This window comes from Buteo buteo, chromosome 4 (assembly GCF_964188355.1).
Source record: "Buteo buteo chromosome 4, bButBut1.hap1.1, whole genome shotgun sequence".
NCBI lineage: Eukaryota > Metazoa > Chordata > Aves > Accipitriformes > Accipitridae > Buteo > Buteo buteo.
The window spans coordinates 32,564,403-32,582,287 of NC_134174.1; the positions used below are offsets into that span (position 1 = coordinate 32,564,403).

Below are 17,885 nucleotides of genomic sequence, written 5' to 3' on the forward strand. Positions count from 1 at the left end.
TCCTTTGAAGACAGCTTCAAAGAGGAGTCACATGGGCTTTTAGAGGCCTGAGGGAGGAATGGGAACAACTTTCTGAAGACACTGTCAGAGAATAGTGTCATCACCAAAATTGAAGCACTTAGGCATTAAAGAAAAGTGGGTTTGCATCTTAGAAAGTTACTTCTGTTTTTGCTGGATTTCAGATGTCTTTGCTATTAATAACAGAACAGGCGTGATCTCAGTTAAAAAGTATCTGGATTATGAAAGTGTGAAAAGTTATGAGCTTCGAGTTCAAGCAGACTCTTTACAAGTGGTACGATCCAATCTGCGTGTCCCTTCCAAAAGTAAGTTTAAAAATCCTTATTTCTAAATATCTTTCTAATATGCGTATGTATTGTTATTTTTTGAGGATATTGATAACTCCACTCTAGCTAGTGACCTTGTTTTGTTATCAGAAATACAAGGGTGGTGATGGTATGTGAGCAGCAGAGAGTGCATTTGTGGATCTCGATGCTTGCCTTCCATATGTGGAGCTGATCAGTCTTGAGCTAAATCCTCACAAATCATGTCTGATGTTACACAGTTGTAAGCCTTACTGATACAGACAAAAGTCATGTTTATATATAAACAGAGAGTTGATGGCACAAATTGAACGTTTTCAGTGTAATTAGGGCTTTTTGTGATGGAATGTCACAGTTACTTTTTCATAAACACATTATACAGGCCAAATACAGGCTTCCTCCCTGCTGGGCTGGTAACATTACAGCAAATGTTGGGACACTACTGAGAGGAATGGGGAACAGATACACAGCAAGGGTGACAAGGAGAAAAAGACTCCTTCAGCACCCCTCAGGGTCTGCGTAGAGTTTATTGCAACCCTGATGGAGAGCAAACTGGAGGCAAGGACCTGCTGTGACAAAGACAAGGTTCTTTGCAGGATCTCTAGGCAGGAAGGGGTTTGTTTACAAACTCTTTTGCTTTGGCTTTGTCTCACAGTGAGGGTTTTCTTTTTCTCTTTAATGGTTTTCTTGTTCTAAGAAAAGTAATTTGAAAGGTCTTTCGATGATTTTTATCATCTTCCCTGTAAGGAAAAAAGTCTGGAAAGGCTGGCTTTCAAACATCTGGCTCACTTAGTGTCCTATCCCATCCTACACAACTTCCTATTTAAGCCACAGTTAGGCCCTAGTTAAAAAAAAACAAACCTTGTACCAAAAAGTATTTTGGTACATGTTTTTACACAGACCGTGTTTGTTGTCTCTATTTTTTTTTTTAATTCTGTATTTTTGGTCTGTGAGTCTTAGTTTTTCCCTGCTCTAGCTAAGGAGCATCATGGATGCAATGAAAATAAGCCTAGGATGGTGAACTGTTGCAATGAGAAAAGGGCAGTGAGGAACTGAATGTTTGTCTATGGGCTATGAAAATATTACCTCCTTTCCTTTCAAATTGAATGTAAGTTTATTTCAAGTCATTGTTCTGCAGTCACAGTTATTCCAGTATGAGCTGTGAGCCAGATCTGTTGCAGGTGCTGGAGCTTTTTCTCCTCTGCACTTCCACAAGTGTTAATCATAGAGCAAATCTTTAGCACTGGAAAAAAGCAGGCTCATCCTAACCGAAAACACTCCCATGAACTAACTGGTTGAGGGGAAAACTTCAGCCTCTTTCATTTATATATGTCGGTCCAAGAGGTGCTGCTGCACCATCTCATTGCATTCGCCCCTGTGGGAGCTGAGGAATCCCCAGGAGGTCAGGCTTTGGGTACCTGCTGTTTATTGATCTGCGTGTATAATTCATTCAAAAAAGGACATTCACCAAAAAAGGACATTGGTATTTTGAAACCATGAAATACAAATAGAGTTCAAATTTACATCAGACTTCAGTTTCATGCAGGTAAACAATATTTAGTTATTTGTCAATCCAGGAAAATGGGTGGGGGCAGATACCATAAAACAAATGCCAGTACCAGACTGTTCCTAAACATCAGTGAGATTTGGGCACTTATCAAAGTGTGTACATAGTAAAACCCTCTTATGATTTTTGGAAGCCTCCAGTAATAAATGAGCTATTTTAGTTCAAGTGTGTCTTTTAAGGCATTACTGGCAGTACGATGCTGTGGGGATTGTGCTGCCACGGACTTTGTTTTGATCTCTGTTACCAAGGAGGTCTGCATGGCAAGCCAGGGGCAAAAAAAATTCCATCAGTCTTTCATCTGCCACTAATGTTAGACTGTCACCTTTCCACCTGCCCTGAGTAGGAGATAATTCATTGTGCCTGTGTCCAGGCACAGAGAGCACTGGGCAAATTAGGACTCAGAGCACAGTGTCATCCCTTTTTTTCCTTTGCTGCAGGGAGAAGTGAGCTGTGTCAGCTTTTTACTTGTGCTACTTAGGGCTTTTTGGCTGGCATACTGGCAGGCAGAGAGGCAAAGTACCACCCCATTATTGTCAAAGGTGACAAAGTTGTTCCATGACAGACAGAATCTTTCCCATGCTGCAGGTTGTAATCCACAGAATTAATAGTCTGAGGGTTACAAAGGAAGGGCCACGCTTAACTAACTGGGCTAATTCTGCTGTCCTTTTTCTATAATTAGTGTATAGATTACAGATCAAAATTCAGATTTTCAGGATAGTAAATTAAACAGGGTGCAAGTCTGTTTCTTCCGTACTAACATACTACTGTAGAACCTGCCTGCAATACTGAAATTGGTACTTCATGAAAATTTGCTTTACGGGTTTGTAAAGTTCTTAAAGATATTAGACTTAATGGGCTTCAGTATTTGGGAACATGCCATAAAATTGGGCAATAGACTATAGCCTGAGACATTGTACAGGGGGTGGCAGTTAAAATACATTCATCAGGCTTTCCAATACTACCCACGTAACCAGCAGAAGATTTTTGGAAATTGAGCATGTATTATCATGGATATTTCTTCTTCTTTAAGAAAGAATTGAGAGTGTGCATGGTGAAACGTGTAGGGATTATTCAGTGGTCAGAATTTTAATTGTATTAACACCAGTGTAAGATTCTATATGCTGTTATAGCCACCATCGATGATGTATCTGGAGAGGGAGAGAAAGAGAGAGCTAGTGCCAGTTGACTGCGTTTCTTTGTGTCTGGGAGAGGTGCAGTTAAGATTATATTCTGCAAAATGTGGCCAGGCCATATGCAGTGAGGAGATAAGGCTTCCATGCAGCATACATCTCTTTTCATATCTTTCTCTGACATGGATGAACAGACGAGGGAGTCAGCAGGTTCCAGCAGAGGTCTTTGGGCAGACCTCACCGGTCAGGGAAGCAGTGGCCTCTGATTCCCTCTTCCGACTCACAGTCTGCACTAGAGCAGTTCTCCCAACTGGGCAGCAGTTTTAAAAAGGTGATAGCTGAATTATTTTATTCAGGGATACTTGATAATGACTGGAGTTTGAATTTGGTCCAATTTAAAGGAAGACGTGCGCTTCCTGTATGTGTTTGGATGTCCATGAGTATACAGCATGTATTAGGTTTTGCATATGCACTGTGCTGGATGGATAGCTAAAGAATTCGGTAGATGTATATTCATAAAATGCTTTATAAGTATCTGGCTAACTAAATCATGTCTTTGTAATGGAGATCCCTTGACCTCTAGGTTTGATTCCTACATTTGTATGATGTACGTCTTTCCATTTTCTTGGCACCTTTTTCTTTCTTGATGAGCTTTAATCAGATTAATTACTACTTCTGAGTTTTGGGGCACTGAATTGACGAACTGCAGTGGAAGGAGATGAGGCAGAATTAATGCACCACTGCAGACTTTGGTGACATTGAAATGATGAAATACTTTGGAGATAGGTGATTTTGAATGCACTTCTCTAGAATTATGTGACGTTGAATGAATACACCACTCTGACACTCAATGGCAACAAATTGCTGCCAGTTCTGGTGTTAGATACCACTGAATTGGTGAACTGTTATGGAGAATTTGCTGGCAGTGAATTGATGACCTACTCTGGAGCTGCAATGATGAGTCCTTCTGGAGCTAGATAATACAGCACTGATGAACTGCCTAGCCACAAAACAGTGCTGAATTTTACAAAGCTCAGAAGCTAGGTACCAAATTGTTTTTTAACTGTATGGTATTACAGAAGATAATTACATAGAAGTAGGAGTTTGAGTTTTCATCTGTGCAGTGGAAAAGTGGATGATACTGCATTAAGTGTAACTAAGCTTGTCATTCAGTGATAGTGCCGACTGATAGCATAGTAATAGCCGAATAAATAAATGAGGAGAGAAAGTAAATTGAGATGTCCTTTGGAGTATGAGAACATAAAATTGGTGACTTAAACTGGGTTTTTAAAATACGATACTAAATCATGCAAAATCACACTGTCACTTTCAGTGGAATCGAACTCCTTCAATGAGTTACTTTAACTGAAACTTTATAATATGAAATTGCAGTGCATTTTTACTTCATTTGAATGGAAGAAGAGTTAGGTTTTCTGATGATAGTGGATTAAAAGGTTGGAATTCTGGCTTGAGGAATCAGCAACTGGTGATGCTGAGCCTCGACAGACCTTCAGTATTAATGGATTCTCCAATTCATTTAAATTGAGCAGCCTGGGTTTTGGTTTTTTTTCTGTCTGGTCTTTGCTTCTTAGGTTGTCTATCACAATAGACTGTAGTCCAGTGGTATACTGTAGGATTGTGATTATGAGCTTCCAGATAGAAGCTTTTAGTTCTCTCTCAGTGGATAAGATGAAAAAAAGAAAAACTGATATGCAAGGGGAACATCATAGAACTGTGTGTGGCAGGATGTGTTCTGCAATTGGAAGGTGCTGCTCTGTAATCTATCACAGAGTGAGTAGCTTCTTCCTCCCAGAAGGAGCTGTGAATTAGTGAGCTGAAGGGACTGTATCAGTACAATTAATCACTTACTAAACCAGAAAGTACTTCTTGAACAAGAACAGGAGAAATGTCATCTTTTACCTCATTTGAGCACTGTCAGCTGTTTGCAAAGTTTTCATCTGCATCTCGCTGTCCTGCAGTCTGATACCCAGGGAAATGCAGTCAGAGCAATAACCTTGTTGTGGCAAGGGAGGAAGGGACAGGAGGAAACAGACAGGTTTACAGGAAATCGGAGGGAGCAGCAAAGAGAAAGTGCTGCCTAAACGCAAGCGAGAGCGAGCAGTGGAGCGGTATACACAAGAAAGGGTGAAGAGAGTGTTTTACCACTAAAGTGAACATGGTCCCAGTTTTAAGAATCAAAGGATTAGTGGGCATCTGATCCCTGTGCCAGACAGACGAAACGTGCACTGGGATGGGAGACACCAAGGCTTCCCACTTTGATCTGGAGAGAAGGGTATATTTACAAGAGAGTCAGAATATATTTGCATTTGAACACCACAGACAAAAGGGACCTCCAAATTCCTCCCAGTACAGAAATGGAGGATTCAGTCTCATGTTTTCCAGTGTTCAGTTTCCAGCACCTGAGAAGAGCGCATCTTTTCATTCCCCAGCTCTGTACGTATGACCCTTTCAGCCTGCTACCGCGCTGTCCCTCACTGAACTGCTGCCAATAACAGTTGTCATTTGCTCTCTTATCTTGACTTATCGTTGCCTTCTGTGCATAGCTTCACCTGTCCTCCATGGCTGCTCAGCAAGGTAGCCTCCAGGCTGTTTTGGCGTCTGTCTGCAACTGGACATGGATGCAAACAGATTGTTTAAAAATTAAACCTTACAAGCGAAGGTGTTACCAGTTGGCACAGTGCCCAATGAAAGGTTTGTCTTCATTAGAAGTTACCTGTGTTAACAGCTTCTGCTCAATCAGTTGCTGAGGGGGAGGCCAGAGGGAGTATTTTTGACTGCAGGTTGCTCTACTGTAGATTTTGTCTTGTTTTGAATGTCTGAGACTGACTGTGAGATGCCTATGCCTCCCAGGTAAGTCATGTCTTCTTGGCAGGGGTGAAAAGGGGAGTTTCTTGTGTGAAGGACTTGTAAATGCAGTGGAACTCCCCCCTACACCTCTGATCTTGTCACCTGCATCTTCATTAGGAAACTCTGGCATCACTTGTAGTCCCACTGTCATGTCTCCTGCATCCTCATTTTTTTATTTTTGCTTACACTCTTGCTGACTTGATTGGCTCTAATTAAAGAGTAGGGAAGGGAAGAGCAGCGAGTGTGTATTTCACATTCCTAAAGATGCAAGAATAATGACAGAACCACATGGTTGGTTTTACTGTCTTTTAAGAGAAATTAAAAAGAAATGAAAAGCACTGCAAGCAATGAATTTGTTATTTTTTACAGTTGTGCTTGCACTGGCTTGATAAGCAGATTTCTTTTTCAGAAATGGCAAGTGCCATCTTTGTGTTTGCATCCGGCCTGCTACAGGTGAGAACTAAAACAAGATATCCCTCCAAACTCTCATGGGTGCTGCAGAATTCAGAGTAGCACAAATTTTTATTAAAAATCAACTTTGAGGTAGAATTCAACAAGCAAGAGGAAAGGTATCTCAAGAGTGTTAGACCAGCTGAGGCGGGAATACACTTCCATGTTTTTTCATTTCAATCAGGTGTGCTAAATATTACATTCACTGCCAGGTGTGAATATGTGATCTTGGTAGAGATGGTTTTTATTTTGGTATGGAAAGATTTTTAAGCAAAAATGTACCTTTCAATTTATTATTTACATGTTTTATTCATTCAGTTAGAACTATTTTTTGCCTTTAGCACAGCCCCAAGCAAGAAGTGGTGCATACCAATTCCCCAGATGTATGCAGAGGCACTGCCCCGAGGAGGGTCATTTCTGTTGTCAAATTGCTGCTGTAATCCCAGCTGTGAGGCAGGGCTTTGTTGTGGGTGTTGGATGGTAAAAGAACAGATCTGTCTCTCCTGTAATGTTTTTGATTTTCTAATCACAAAATAAACCTTTGGGAATCATAAAGAGAAAAGGAATAAAACTGGGTTTGCAACCAAAATTCTGCAACTGCTCCAAATAACTGGGAACAATAGTTTTTCTAAGTTAAATATGAAAATGAATTCTGTATCCCTGTACTATTGACTTTTCAAGTAGCCCTACATTTTTAGTTTCAAACATGTTGCAAAAGTTTGTTCTGATGGTGTTTTATAAGTTGGCTGCCATGCCAGTCCCTGAATCCGGGAAACGTGACAGATGGACAAAATATGCTGCGGAGCCTAAAGAGCTGCGAATCTGCCTCCCCTGCCACACAGCTCTGGGGTAGTTTCCCCAAAAGCCACTGGGACAAACTTCAAATTTCTCTGGGCAACAAAGCAATGTCTTTTAGAGAGACTGCATAAAATGTGAGCTCCCTTTCAATTAATTATTTGGTAGAAAAAGTTGTTTTATATTTATTTAAATCAGGCCTTGGATCAGTGCTGTTCCAAATACGTTGCTGCTTCCGTCTCGTCAAAGCTTCTTTTTGCACTGTTCTTGATCAGCTACAGCATATGATGTGCTTCTTCAGGCTTTATGGGCACATGCTGATTTAGATCAAAATGCCACGGAAAAATATTCGGTGCTGATTCCTATTTGGTTCTGCCAAATTTAGTAAGGCGAGATTGAGTGCAGCTGCAGTTCAGTTTAGTTCACCTGCCAAAGCACAAAGCCTGCTCGACAGACTTGTAAGACAGTAGTAAAGCAAAGTGCTATTGAACCCTGACGAATTACAATTCTCATTCCCAGTTTGATTAAAATGAACTAAAAGAGAAAAATCTGCTGTTACCTACTGTAGAACAAACAGCCGCTACTTAAGCTAGATGCATTTTTTTAATGTTAAAATTAACAATGGATGAAGAGCAGCTGTATCAATGGCTGGTTTGGCATATTATCGAAGACAAGTGTAGTATCATTGGTGAAAGCATAATGTAAAACAAATCTGCTAACACTCAAAGTGTAGGTGACACTGTCCCAGTGTTCAAAAAGCATTGCTTTAGTTCAACTTAATTTCTGCAGTCTGGTGAGAAACTCCAGGCTCACATGAATCAGGCACATTATTAGCACTACTTAGATAAGCGGTGATACCAGGTAAGAGTTTTCAACAAGCACATTTGGGAAAAACTTCTGGAAATGCTAATGCACACTAGTTCTGACCAGCTCCCTGGAGTTTTTGTTGTTGTTTTTGTTTTCTTTGTTAGTCTTTTGTGATCTACTAGTTTTATGTGTTTCAGAGAATCCTCCGGTTTCCTTTAGAGCAGCTTTCAGGATGTTTTCAGTCTCCTTAAGTGAATCACAGAAGCTGAAAGATCCAAATGCCTCATCTTCTCATCTTGGGAATGATTATTTAGCTGGAGCAGTGCATGCAATATGTTTGGTTATTATAAGTTGAAGATGACTTACAAGCAGCTGCAGTTCTGTATACTCTGTGCACTGCAACCCATCTCAGGGGGGTCTAGAAGAGAGGAGGCAAATGGGACATGGGAGACCTTGCAGGAGATTGCAGTGCAGAAACTTCCTCTGCGCGGTGTGTTGTCTGGGAGGCTGACTTGACCTTCATGACTGTTGAACTAATTGCTGTGGAAAATCCAGATGATAAATGTGTCTTAGCTATAAAAATGTGCAGTAAAACTAAAGAAACTGCTTATCAAATATTATCTGCATACTTTGTGTGCAGAGAAGCACTTCCCTTACAGCTGAAGGAAGGCAGTTGTAGCACTTAATCGGGTTTTTTTTCTCTGCTCTTTTTGGCCATCTTGGCAGTCTTGTTCTGCTTTGTCCAGGGAAAGATGCTTTTTCTTCTTTCACCTGGCCAGCTATTTAGGTAGTTCAGTCACAGTAATAAGAATTATACTTTGATTACACGAGGTCTCACAAGAAGTGCCATGGAGGAGTAACCTCTGGTTTCAACTCCCGGAATTTATGAAAAGGAATGTAACTGGGGCTGGATTCCAGATCTAGAATACCAAAGCAGCAAGGTTTTACATACATCGGGATACAAAATTTCCCCACTGGAAGGTGAGTGTGAAAGTTGGTGTCCTTTGGCGTTCACTGTCCTACCTGCGAGAGTGTCAGTAACTAACAGCGCACGTTATATAGTGGATGCTGTTGCCTCCATTCAGGTACCAGAAAAGAGGGCTAGAGGCACACACAAAGTGTTAACAAATTTGGATTATGAAGGAAAGAAGAGTCTAATGCCAGAGTCGAAACCAGACTCTGTAAGAACGTGCTCAGGTTGGGTGGCCTTTTCAATCAGGCAGGGTGCTGGAGGTGCAGGGGTGGTGGACACAGGAGCACCAGAGCCCTGCGTGCAGGGGATATCCGACTGAATCGAGCAGAGCTGGTGGGCAATTCCCCACGGCGAAGGGTCTGACGTGACCTTCACACACATGACCGCGGGGATTTTAATGTGCGCTTCTTCTAGGCTTTTCTGATGTGAGAATAAGGCAACCTCTGTAACTGGCGGGGAGTTGTTCACTACAGCCAGCTGTAGGCTGGAATCGGATAAAAAGCACGTGGTAGTGCGGAGTTCACAGATGCAACGTTCCCCTCCATCTGCCAGAACGAATGAAGTATCTTACTGCCTGATTTTTATACACAGCTTATAAAATGAAGGTGTATGTTTAATTTAATGTTAACGATGCTAATGTTAGTTTGTATATATGCAGGATATTTAATTTGCTTTGTGCTTAATGTAATAACTTTCATTTCTCATTTTCAAAGCATTCAACCATTGCTGAACAAATCAGCATTTTGGCAGCTCAGAGAACTACCAGCAAATTAAACAAATGTTTTTGAGCAAATTGCAAAGCAAACTTTGCACGAGGCTAAGCCACCTCGCCAAAACTGGCTTGAAATGATGAAGATAGTGAGGAGTACGCAAAAGATGTTTAATTTGCATTAGAGAGAGCCAGTGCAGGTTAGCAAATGCCTAGTCCTACCAGCACCGAATGTGATACAATTAGGATCTTCCCTACAGCAGTAAACTGGTGCCAGCCATTGATATAACTGTTCATTAGCTCAGCAGGGCAAGGTCACTTACACACATTGCCTGTAATCCTGCTTCAATTGCCTTCTTCCCTAAAGGGTGTAGCTGCAGTGAGAAAGCCTGCCTGGGGATCTCATTTTTCTCAACAGGGCTGCAGATTCTAACTGTAACTTAGTATTGCAGCCAGAAACATTGAGGATCTGGTTTAACAAGAGAGAGATTTGACTATTCGTAGGACCTCACAGAACCTCTTTGACTGAAATTTTTCTTCGCTGTGATAAATAATGTAGTCAAGGTAAGAAACGTTATTTTTAAATGAACATAAGCAAACTAGAGATGATTACAAACAGACCATTATGTCCACATTACACACATTCAGATGTTGGATTATGGCTTTTTTTTCACGTCCGTAAAAAGAGCTTGTCATGAAATCATTTTCCCGTGAAGTAACAGCACCTAAAAGTTGTCTAATATATCTGCATGGATCAGTGTGGAAGGTGAATAATTGATTATTCCTCTGAGGAAATGTAATTTCCTTTTTTTCTTTCCTTTTTCTTTTTTCCTTCTCTCTGTACTAATGCATTGGATGGCACTTGAAATGTTTTTTCTCAGATTTCAGTTACGTTTATGAAGTCCTCATTTGTTTCCCATCAGTTGGACCATCAGATAGTCAGAATATCTTTGGTGACTTTGGCAGTCTAAGAAATAGTCTGGGGTTTAATTTTTTGGTACCCTAAAGATAGAGCTACTAAGGTCTTTCTAAATGAGACTGCATTTTGAAGCTAACTCAAATCAGCATGGCACCTGTGCAACATTTAAATTACCCTGGCACTGAAGCAAGTTGGGAAAACCAACTCTGAAGTGAGGCAATTTATCACTTGAAAATGTGGTTTTAATGAACTGGATATCATAATTTCCAGCAATCTTTCTGGATTATACAATTCTGAAAGAGAGAAACAGATGTTGGTATAGATTACTGCGCAGTTGAATCTTCTTTTTGCACTAGGTCCACAGTTTTTGCTAGATGTTTTTTCTTGCAGAAGGAGGGAGATGTTTATTGTTCAGTGGGATGGATCAGTAACTGTTTAATAAAATGCAAATTAACAGCAGTATTTTGCTTGAAGTTGTGTTGAACCTCTAGGGGGGAAGTAGTACTTCTTGAGTTCCCATGGGCCCGACCAGGTTTGTGATGAAGACAGGCTTAGGCATGCATTCCATTAACACAGTAAATTCATTAGGTGTTGAGGCTGCATAGCCAGAGCTATTGTATGACATTTGTGAGTTTACAGACACCGTGGCAGAATCACCCATTAAGTATTTGCATGGGAGTTAGTAATAACTAAAATATATAAAGCAAGCTGCTCTTTGCAATGTAACTATTCATGTACTTCACCTGTTCGTCACCTCTTTATAACACTTGTGAGGATTTAATGTGACCAAAATCTGTGTAACTGAAGTACAATATTCTTTCTTGTGCTTTTCTATTTATTTGAAAAATTGGTTACAGGTCTTTTCTTATATTTTCCCCAAATACCTTGCTTTCTAAAGAAAGCCATGGCAGCTTTTTGCTTACAGGCAAATTCAGATAGCCCTAACAGCAAAGTGCAGGTGTACAGATAACAGGAATCATTTTCTATAAAGGCACAAATTTGAGCTCCAAGTTAAATCAAGATTCATTCAGAAAAAATGCCAAATGCAGAAACAATAAAGGTAGGTAAAAAAAAAAATAATGCATGAAATCTCTTGACTTCCCTCAGGTTCATACTTTTCATGCCAAATGTGTCATTATCTCTAATGTATTTATTTTTACAGTATTATCTATACACTTATTTTACATGATCTGTTTGAGCTGTAAATGTATGAACTCCAGTAAGTGTTAAAGATTTATTGCAAAACTGTCTATGTATACTTTCCATTCCCTCTTTTAGGTAATACAGCCAAGGTATTTATTGAAGTGAAGGATGAAAATGACCATGTGCCTGTCTTTACCAAAAAAATGTACATTGGAGGAGTGTCTGAAGATGCCAAAATGTTTTCTTCTGTGCTTAAAGTTAAGGTAAGACTGAAATTTTTTAAATAACATTCACTTGCAGTGGGAAAATATTTAGTCACTGGTTAGATTTTTCACGGGAGGTTATATGTTTCTTCTAAAACTGCTTGAGCTTCTCAGACACTGGCATTAATTTCCATGTGGTTTCTTCTTACAAACAAGTATAGCGAGCACAGAATGGGTAATTCTTCTTATGAAGTCAGTGTTTGAGTATGAATATGAGTGTGATGGTTTCCATTTGTGTGTGTGTGTGACTGACATGCATTGGCCCAGTATTCCAGCAGTTACTGATGCAAGTTGATTTTGAGCTTAAAAGACAGGTTTTATTTCTCTTGAATTTTATGTGCTCATTTTTCATTTGACGATTTGTAGCTATTGTTTTAGACATGTTAATATTTAGAGGATTCTTTTATGCTCAACACTGGTTTTTACCTTAAATTTTTCTGACTACTTCTTTGGCAGCAGCATGTTTATGCTTTAGAAAAGGAATGAACAGTTTCTATTTCAGGTCAGCAAAGCAGTTTCAGGTTTGTGCACAGTGACACAACTGTGAGTAAAATCGACTGTCCGTAGATTATTTTTTTTTTTAAAAGAGAGAGAAATTTCAAGGAAAGATAATATATAAAATGTAATTAACATCAGACATAAAAATAGCTTAGAATAAAGCTACTTGTTTTCTATAAAATGCTTTGTGATGCAGTCATTTGTGCTAGAGACAGCTTGAGTTGCCAGGACTTTCCAAGTCAGCTTGTTTCCTTTGCCCTTATTTTGTTACCTCAGCAGGCCTCCTGCATCTTTTTTCACCTTAAGCGTTAGTATAATAGCTTTGAAGTTGCTGATTCTAGCTTATGCATGAAAGGGCACAGAAATATGACCTGCTAAGAGTTTTACTTTGACCTCATGATGTGTTTAGAGTACCAGGAATGAAATAGAGAATATCAGAGCTTATTAAAGTTGTCCCTTGCTTTTTTGTTTCATGGCAGTCCTTCCCAAAGTAAGCCCAGAAATGGCAGAAAAGTGGGAAATTGTTAAGCATTGACTATTGGGTAGAAGCTTCTGTGGATGATATTTGTTTACTTTGTGAACTAGTTCAGAGTATTTGTTTTTTCTTTTTTTTTTTATACAGTGCTTATCATAGGCAAATTCTTGTCCTCAGAGTATCCATATTGGTCTTTTCTAGAAATGCATGCAGCAGTCCAGGTAGACAGCTGGGAATTTACTGAAAATAGCTTAGAAAGGGAACATCATAATGTATAAATCTGCCCTATGCCAATTCTTCCCAGCTTTCTCTGGAGGCAGGTTGTGTTTGAGGCCATAGCAGGTAGGGACAGACCTACTAAATGGGGCTGGTGAGGAATTCCACGTTACATGCTGCCCCGGGATGGTACTAAGGCTGAGCTTGTGCTTGCTAGTCTCCCAACTGCAAAAACGTGAAGGAGCCTTAATACCACTTTGCCCCAAGTGTGTTCCTGGCGTAGCAAAGGATGCTGTTCAACAGCCAGCATGAAACATTGCCTGATGGAAAGACCTGTGCATCCCCAACCTACAGGATAATCTGAAGAACCAGATCAGATAAGATCAGTTAGGAGGTCAAAGTCAGTGCGACTTCTCTCATAGCATTATTAGAACACTGAGTAGTTCAAAAGAAGTAGCAATCTTGAATAAAGGGGAAAGTGTAGGGAGGAATTATGATGAGAGGAGATGAAAGATACACATTGGTCACTGGAAAGCGTGATTAGCCCAGAAGGCATGTTTACTTACCTCTGCTTTATCAACTGTGAAGACTCAGTTCAGGCTTCGTAAATGAAGTCCAGAAAAGTCATCTAGCATGTGCAATGCCTGTGTTTACTGTAAGGATTTATTTCTATGCGATTAAAGAAATTGTAAAGTGAGCAATAAAGCAACACTGTGTGTTGGAAATAATACTTCCAGGAAAAGAATTGCAGAATTTCCTTTCATCAGTTTCTTTTCCTCCATCTTCTGTACTGAAGTTTTAAGGTACACCAGATTTCTATACTATATAAAATAGTGACATATAACCAGATATCTGCTCAATTCAATGAAAAGGAAATTCTAGATGCACAAGTTAAAGAAATAGTAGTATTGTTGCTATTAGGGTGATCTGAGACCATGACTGAGCAGAGTTTTGAAGGTAGGGGTAATATTTTTGTTAATATCTTTTTTTTTCCCAGGCATTTTGCTGGTTATTGCTTCTGGCTACAAACCTTAAACTGAAGCTCTAACATACTCAAAAATAGGAAACTGAAAATTGTGTCAAATCCATGAACTTTAGAAGTGCTGAAGATAACAGTACTACACAAAGATACTGGAGTAGATGAAGAATACTGAATAGCAGAGTTACTTAGATAAAGGAGTGTTATCTGTGTGAAAGTAAATGAAACACTAGACACAAATGTAAAATTGCATTTTGAGTTGATTATAAAAAATGTGAACAGGCTGTGATATCCTACCTGGCTTTTGAAGAGGCATTCCTGATTTCTTAGACACAGATATTCATGTGTGTCAGTCAAGGGGATAAGAAGTGTGTGAAAAAGAGCAGGCATACAGGTAAGGGATATTTGGGGGTGAAGAGGGGAATCTGCTTTTACCCTTCAGAAACATTTGACTCAGAAATGGTGATCAGAGGACAGAAAAGGACTATCAAAGGAGGACACGAAAGAAATTACAATTCTATGTCTCTAACCTGTTCCTGTTAAAGCGTATGACAGAATTCTCCCCAAGTTTGCTGACAGGCAAAATAGAACAAGGTATGAGACAGAAGTTGTTACTAGTGGATGGCATCAAACATAACTGTGTGCTTAGTTAAAGTAAAATTAGAAACAGTTAAGAAGTGCTTGTTGCACAAAATCAGGCTTTAATTTATTGTTCTAGCACCAAGCATTTTCAGCAGTCGGTGCTAGTTAGCCTATTTTCTGTCCTTTAGAAAAAAAAGTAATTGCTCTGTTAGTTAAATACTACCCATTCCAATTAGTTTTAAGAATTAATCAAAGTAATGTTTTTTCTTGAAGAGTTCAGGTGAGTAGAGTTAAATGAGTAGTTTTCCAAGTTGAAATTTTTAAGAACATTAATAAAGTACATGCATAGCTTGCACTGTAGCAATTATTCAAATTTTTATTCTAATGGGGAAGCTAGGTTCTTAGGAGGAGTTTAAATGCATTTGCTTTCATCTTCTGCATTCATTAATAGTTGCTAAATTTTTTAATGACATCTGAGTAATTTTGAAGAGAAACTGATGTTCTTGGCATATTCTCATTCTTCCTGTCACTGACGACAACTTTGGAACATGGGGTATTGACTAGCAGAATATTTTTTACAACTGGCAGACATTAAACTGCATAATGTAGATGGTTGAAATCATTGTTATTGAGACTCATAGTGAATGAACGTTTTCTAACTATGAATAGTGTCATGTTATTTGTCACAGCAATGACATACATTCACCATTGTAGAAAAGTATGCAACACTCTCTGCACACTGGGACCTAAACTTGCCTTTTTTTCCCCTGTACTTCAAGGAGATACCAGCAATAAATAGGTACTAAATGTGTAGAAGTGACATTCACCTTTTAATTCGTTTCTTATGTAAATTCCATTATCCTGAGGGAAGGAGACAGTGTTTATTTTAAATTAAAGTGTAATATTGTTGTTACCGAAAAAAGAACGGACTCTGAATTTGAGCCAGTGTTTTCCTTGTATTAAACAAAATTAGGCATTCTAGAGGTACAGCAGGGACTGTTGATTAATTCCTAGCTTCTTTGGTTTTTCTCTTGATTTTTATCTATAAGTGACAGATTTTGCTTGAAAACCTGAAAAGTCGAAGACTTCTGTTAGTAGCGGATGATTTAGATAGTCAGGTCAGTTGTTTGAAAATTCCCAGCCCACCTTTTCTTTGTCAGTCACTCTGTGCGTGTGTATGTTTAATACCAACTCCAAGGCCCTTATTTTTGTATCCCTTCATGTGAATAGCCATACTCCTAATGACATGTCAGTTACTGCATCTGTGGACAGGGCTAATATAAGCCATAACATTGTTTTGTACCAGGGCATTTACTGTGCTGTCAATATGTAGAGGTGGTTGCCAAAGTTTGATTCTCTAAGTGAGGTGAGATGCTTAAGAAATTGCACAGGAAAGGGGATAAACTGAAGTCTGTAAAACAGTAGGGCATATTAGAAGAGAAATGAGGAGAAGCCAATTCAGCAAAGAGAGAATAAGAAGATAAAAAAAAGCACTTGATCAGAGGTGAGGTAGGATCCATCTTCTGCTTTTATATCATAAAAATACAAGTTAACGCTGATATATCTCTCATGACTCTTTTGTCAATTGTGCAACTGCTATATACCATAAAGATGGTATAGATCATGGAAAGGGATGGATAAGTCAGGAATGAAGATAATTCACATTGTGACCACCTACATTTATTTTCTTGTGTGAAAGTGATAAAATATGACAAAGTTCTCCTTTTTTGAGGTGACCTACTTGCCCAAGTGTTGGAAGCATTAAGGGCAGGCAGCCATTTGGCACTCTATTTGATTGCCTTCGTATAGTAGCAAAAAGTTTTGTATAGCACAACTTTCATAGCATAATTTACTAGTTAACCATATTATAGCAGACTTTCAGAGAAAATAAATCACATTCATTAATTGTGTTTTTACATTTTAAGCACAAATATGTCTTTAATTTGCCTCAATGGGTACAATAAAAATTCCCCTACAAGGGCCTTCTGGCAGGCTGGCGGAGGATGCTGCTTCAGGAAGCCCTAATTTTGGAAACACCAGCACTGGCTCCGTTAGTGAGAAACGCCTTTTTCTGGAGTGGTAGAAGGAGATATTGTTGGTTGAAAGCAGGGATCAGATTTATTGCAAGAAGCTGGTCATTGCTAGTTCATTTATATTAAAAGCAAAGTGGGGGGGTTAAGTACATAATGCTTGAGGTAACAAATCATCATCTGGGTACCTATGTTTACTTCAGCCTTTTACATCTGAAGATCAGGGTCTGGAATTTCACGTTAAGCCCAAGTGCAAGATAGTGGTTTGGTTTCCGTTACCTTTAATCCATGCATCCATTTTTGAGGAAAGTATCATGACAGAAAACCAAGACTCATCTTGAAACTTTTCCTGTCTCCTAAAAACACAAGGTCAAAGCTGTTTGTGGCTTCAGCAGAGGGTTTGAATGAACACCACACAATTCTTTATGTTCAGATATCTTCAGTTTCAGCTTCCTGAAGTTTGCAACATGTTCCTGAGCTGAGCATCAGCAGCCAGGAGGGAGATCATATGAACATGGCTGCGCCAATCGAGAGCTCAGCCTGATGAAGCTCTGGGACAGCTTTACAAGTGGGCAGGTCTTTGGGGGCATCGTGGAGCTGTTTTAACATGGTGCTCTAACCCAGTTCTTGTTGCCTGAAGAGAGGTTGGAGCAGGCCTGTGCCAACAGGTTTGCTTTGTCCAGTCGCTGTGGGTGGAATAACCAGGGGAAAAGATCAATGGATGGGTGGGTTAATTGCAGTAAGCAGAATGACTGGTGTTTAGATATTGATATGGCTCCTGCAGTTAGATGTGATTTACAGGGTATGCCCGCTTTTATTTGCCATTGCTGTAATTAAATTAGTTAAGCATAATAATCACAGTGGCAGGCACTTGCCAGCAGTTATGGTTTAGCAGCAGTTTAAGCTAATATAATTTTTCCTTTTTATCAAATAGGAGATGGAAAAGATGAGCTGAGAGAAGTTAGTTAGGAAGTACTAAATTGTAGGTGGTTATCCATGTAGATATTAAGGCGGTTCAAAAATTATTTTATAATCTGGGTAGAAATTAACCGTGTCTTTATTTTAGAGAGTATGTGGGTTACATCAAGCAAGAGGTAAAAACTATTTTAAGTTTTTAAAAAAATGTATCTAGTTTTGCAATAGTTTAAAAAAGAAAAACAG

The 17,885-nt window shown here is 39.3% G+C and overlaps 1 protein-coding gene across 1 annotated transcript in view; it reads left to right on the forward strand.

Moving 5' to 3' along the window:
- The window catches only part of PCDH15 (protocadherin related 15), a 711,887-nt gene that overhangs the window by 633,022 nt on the left and 60,980 nt on the right, over window positions 1-17,885 (forward strand). Inside the window, exons 27-28 of the mRNA XM_075025448.1 lie at window positions 183-323; window positions 11,817-11,944. Of these exons, the coding sequence (XP_074881549.1) occupies window positions 183-323; window positions 11,817-11,944 (269 nt within the window). The remainder of the gene's footprint in view (window positions 1-182; window positions 324-11,816; window positions 11,945-17,885) is intronic.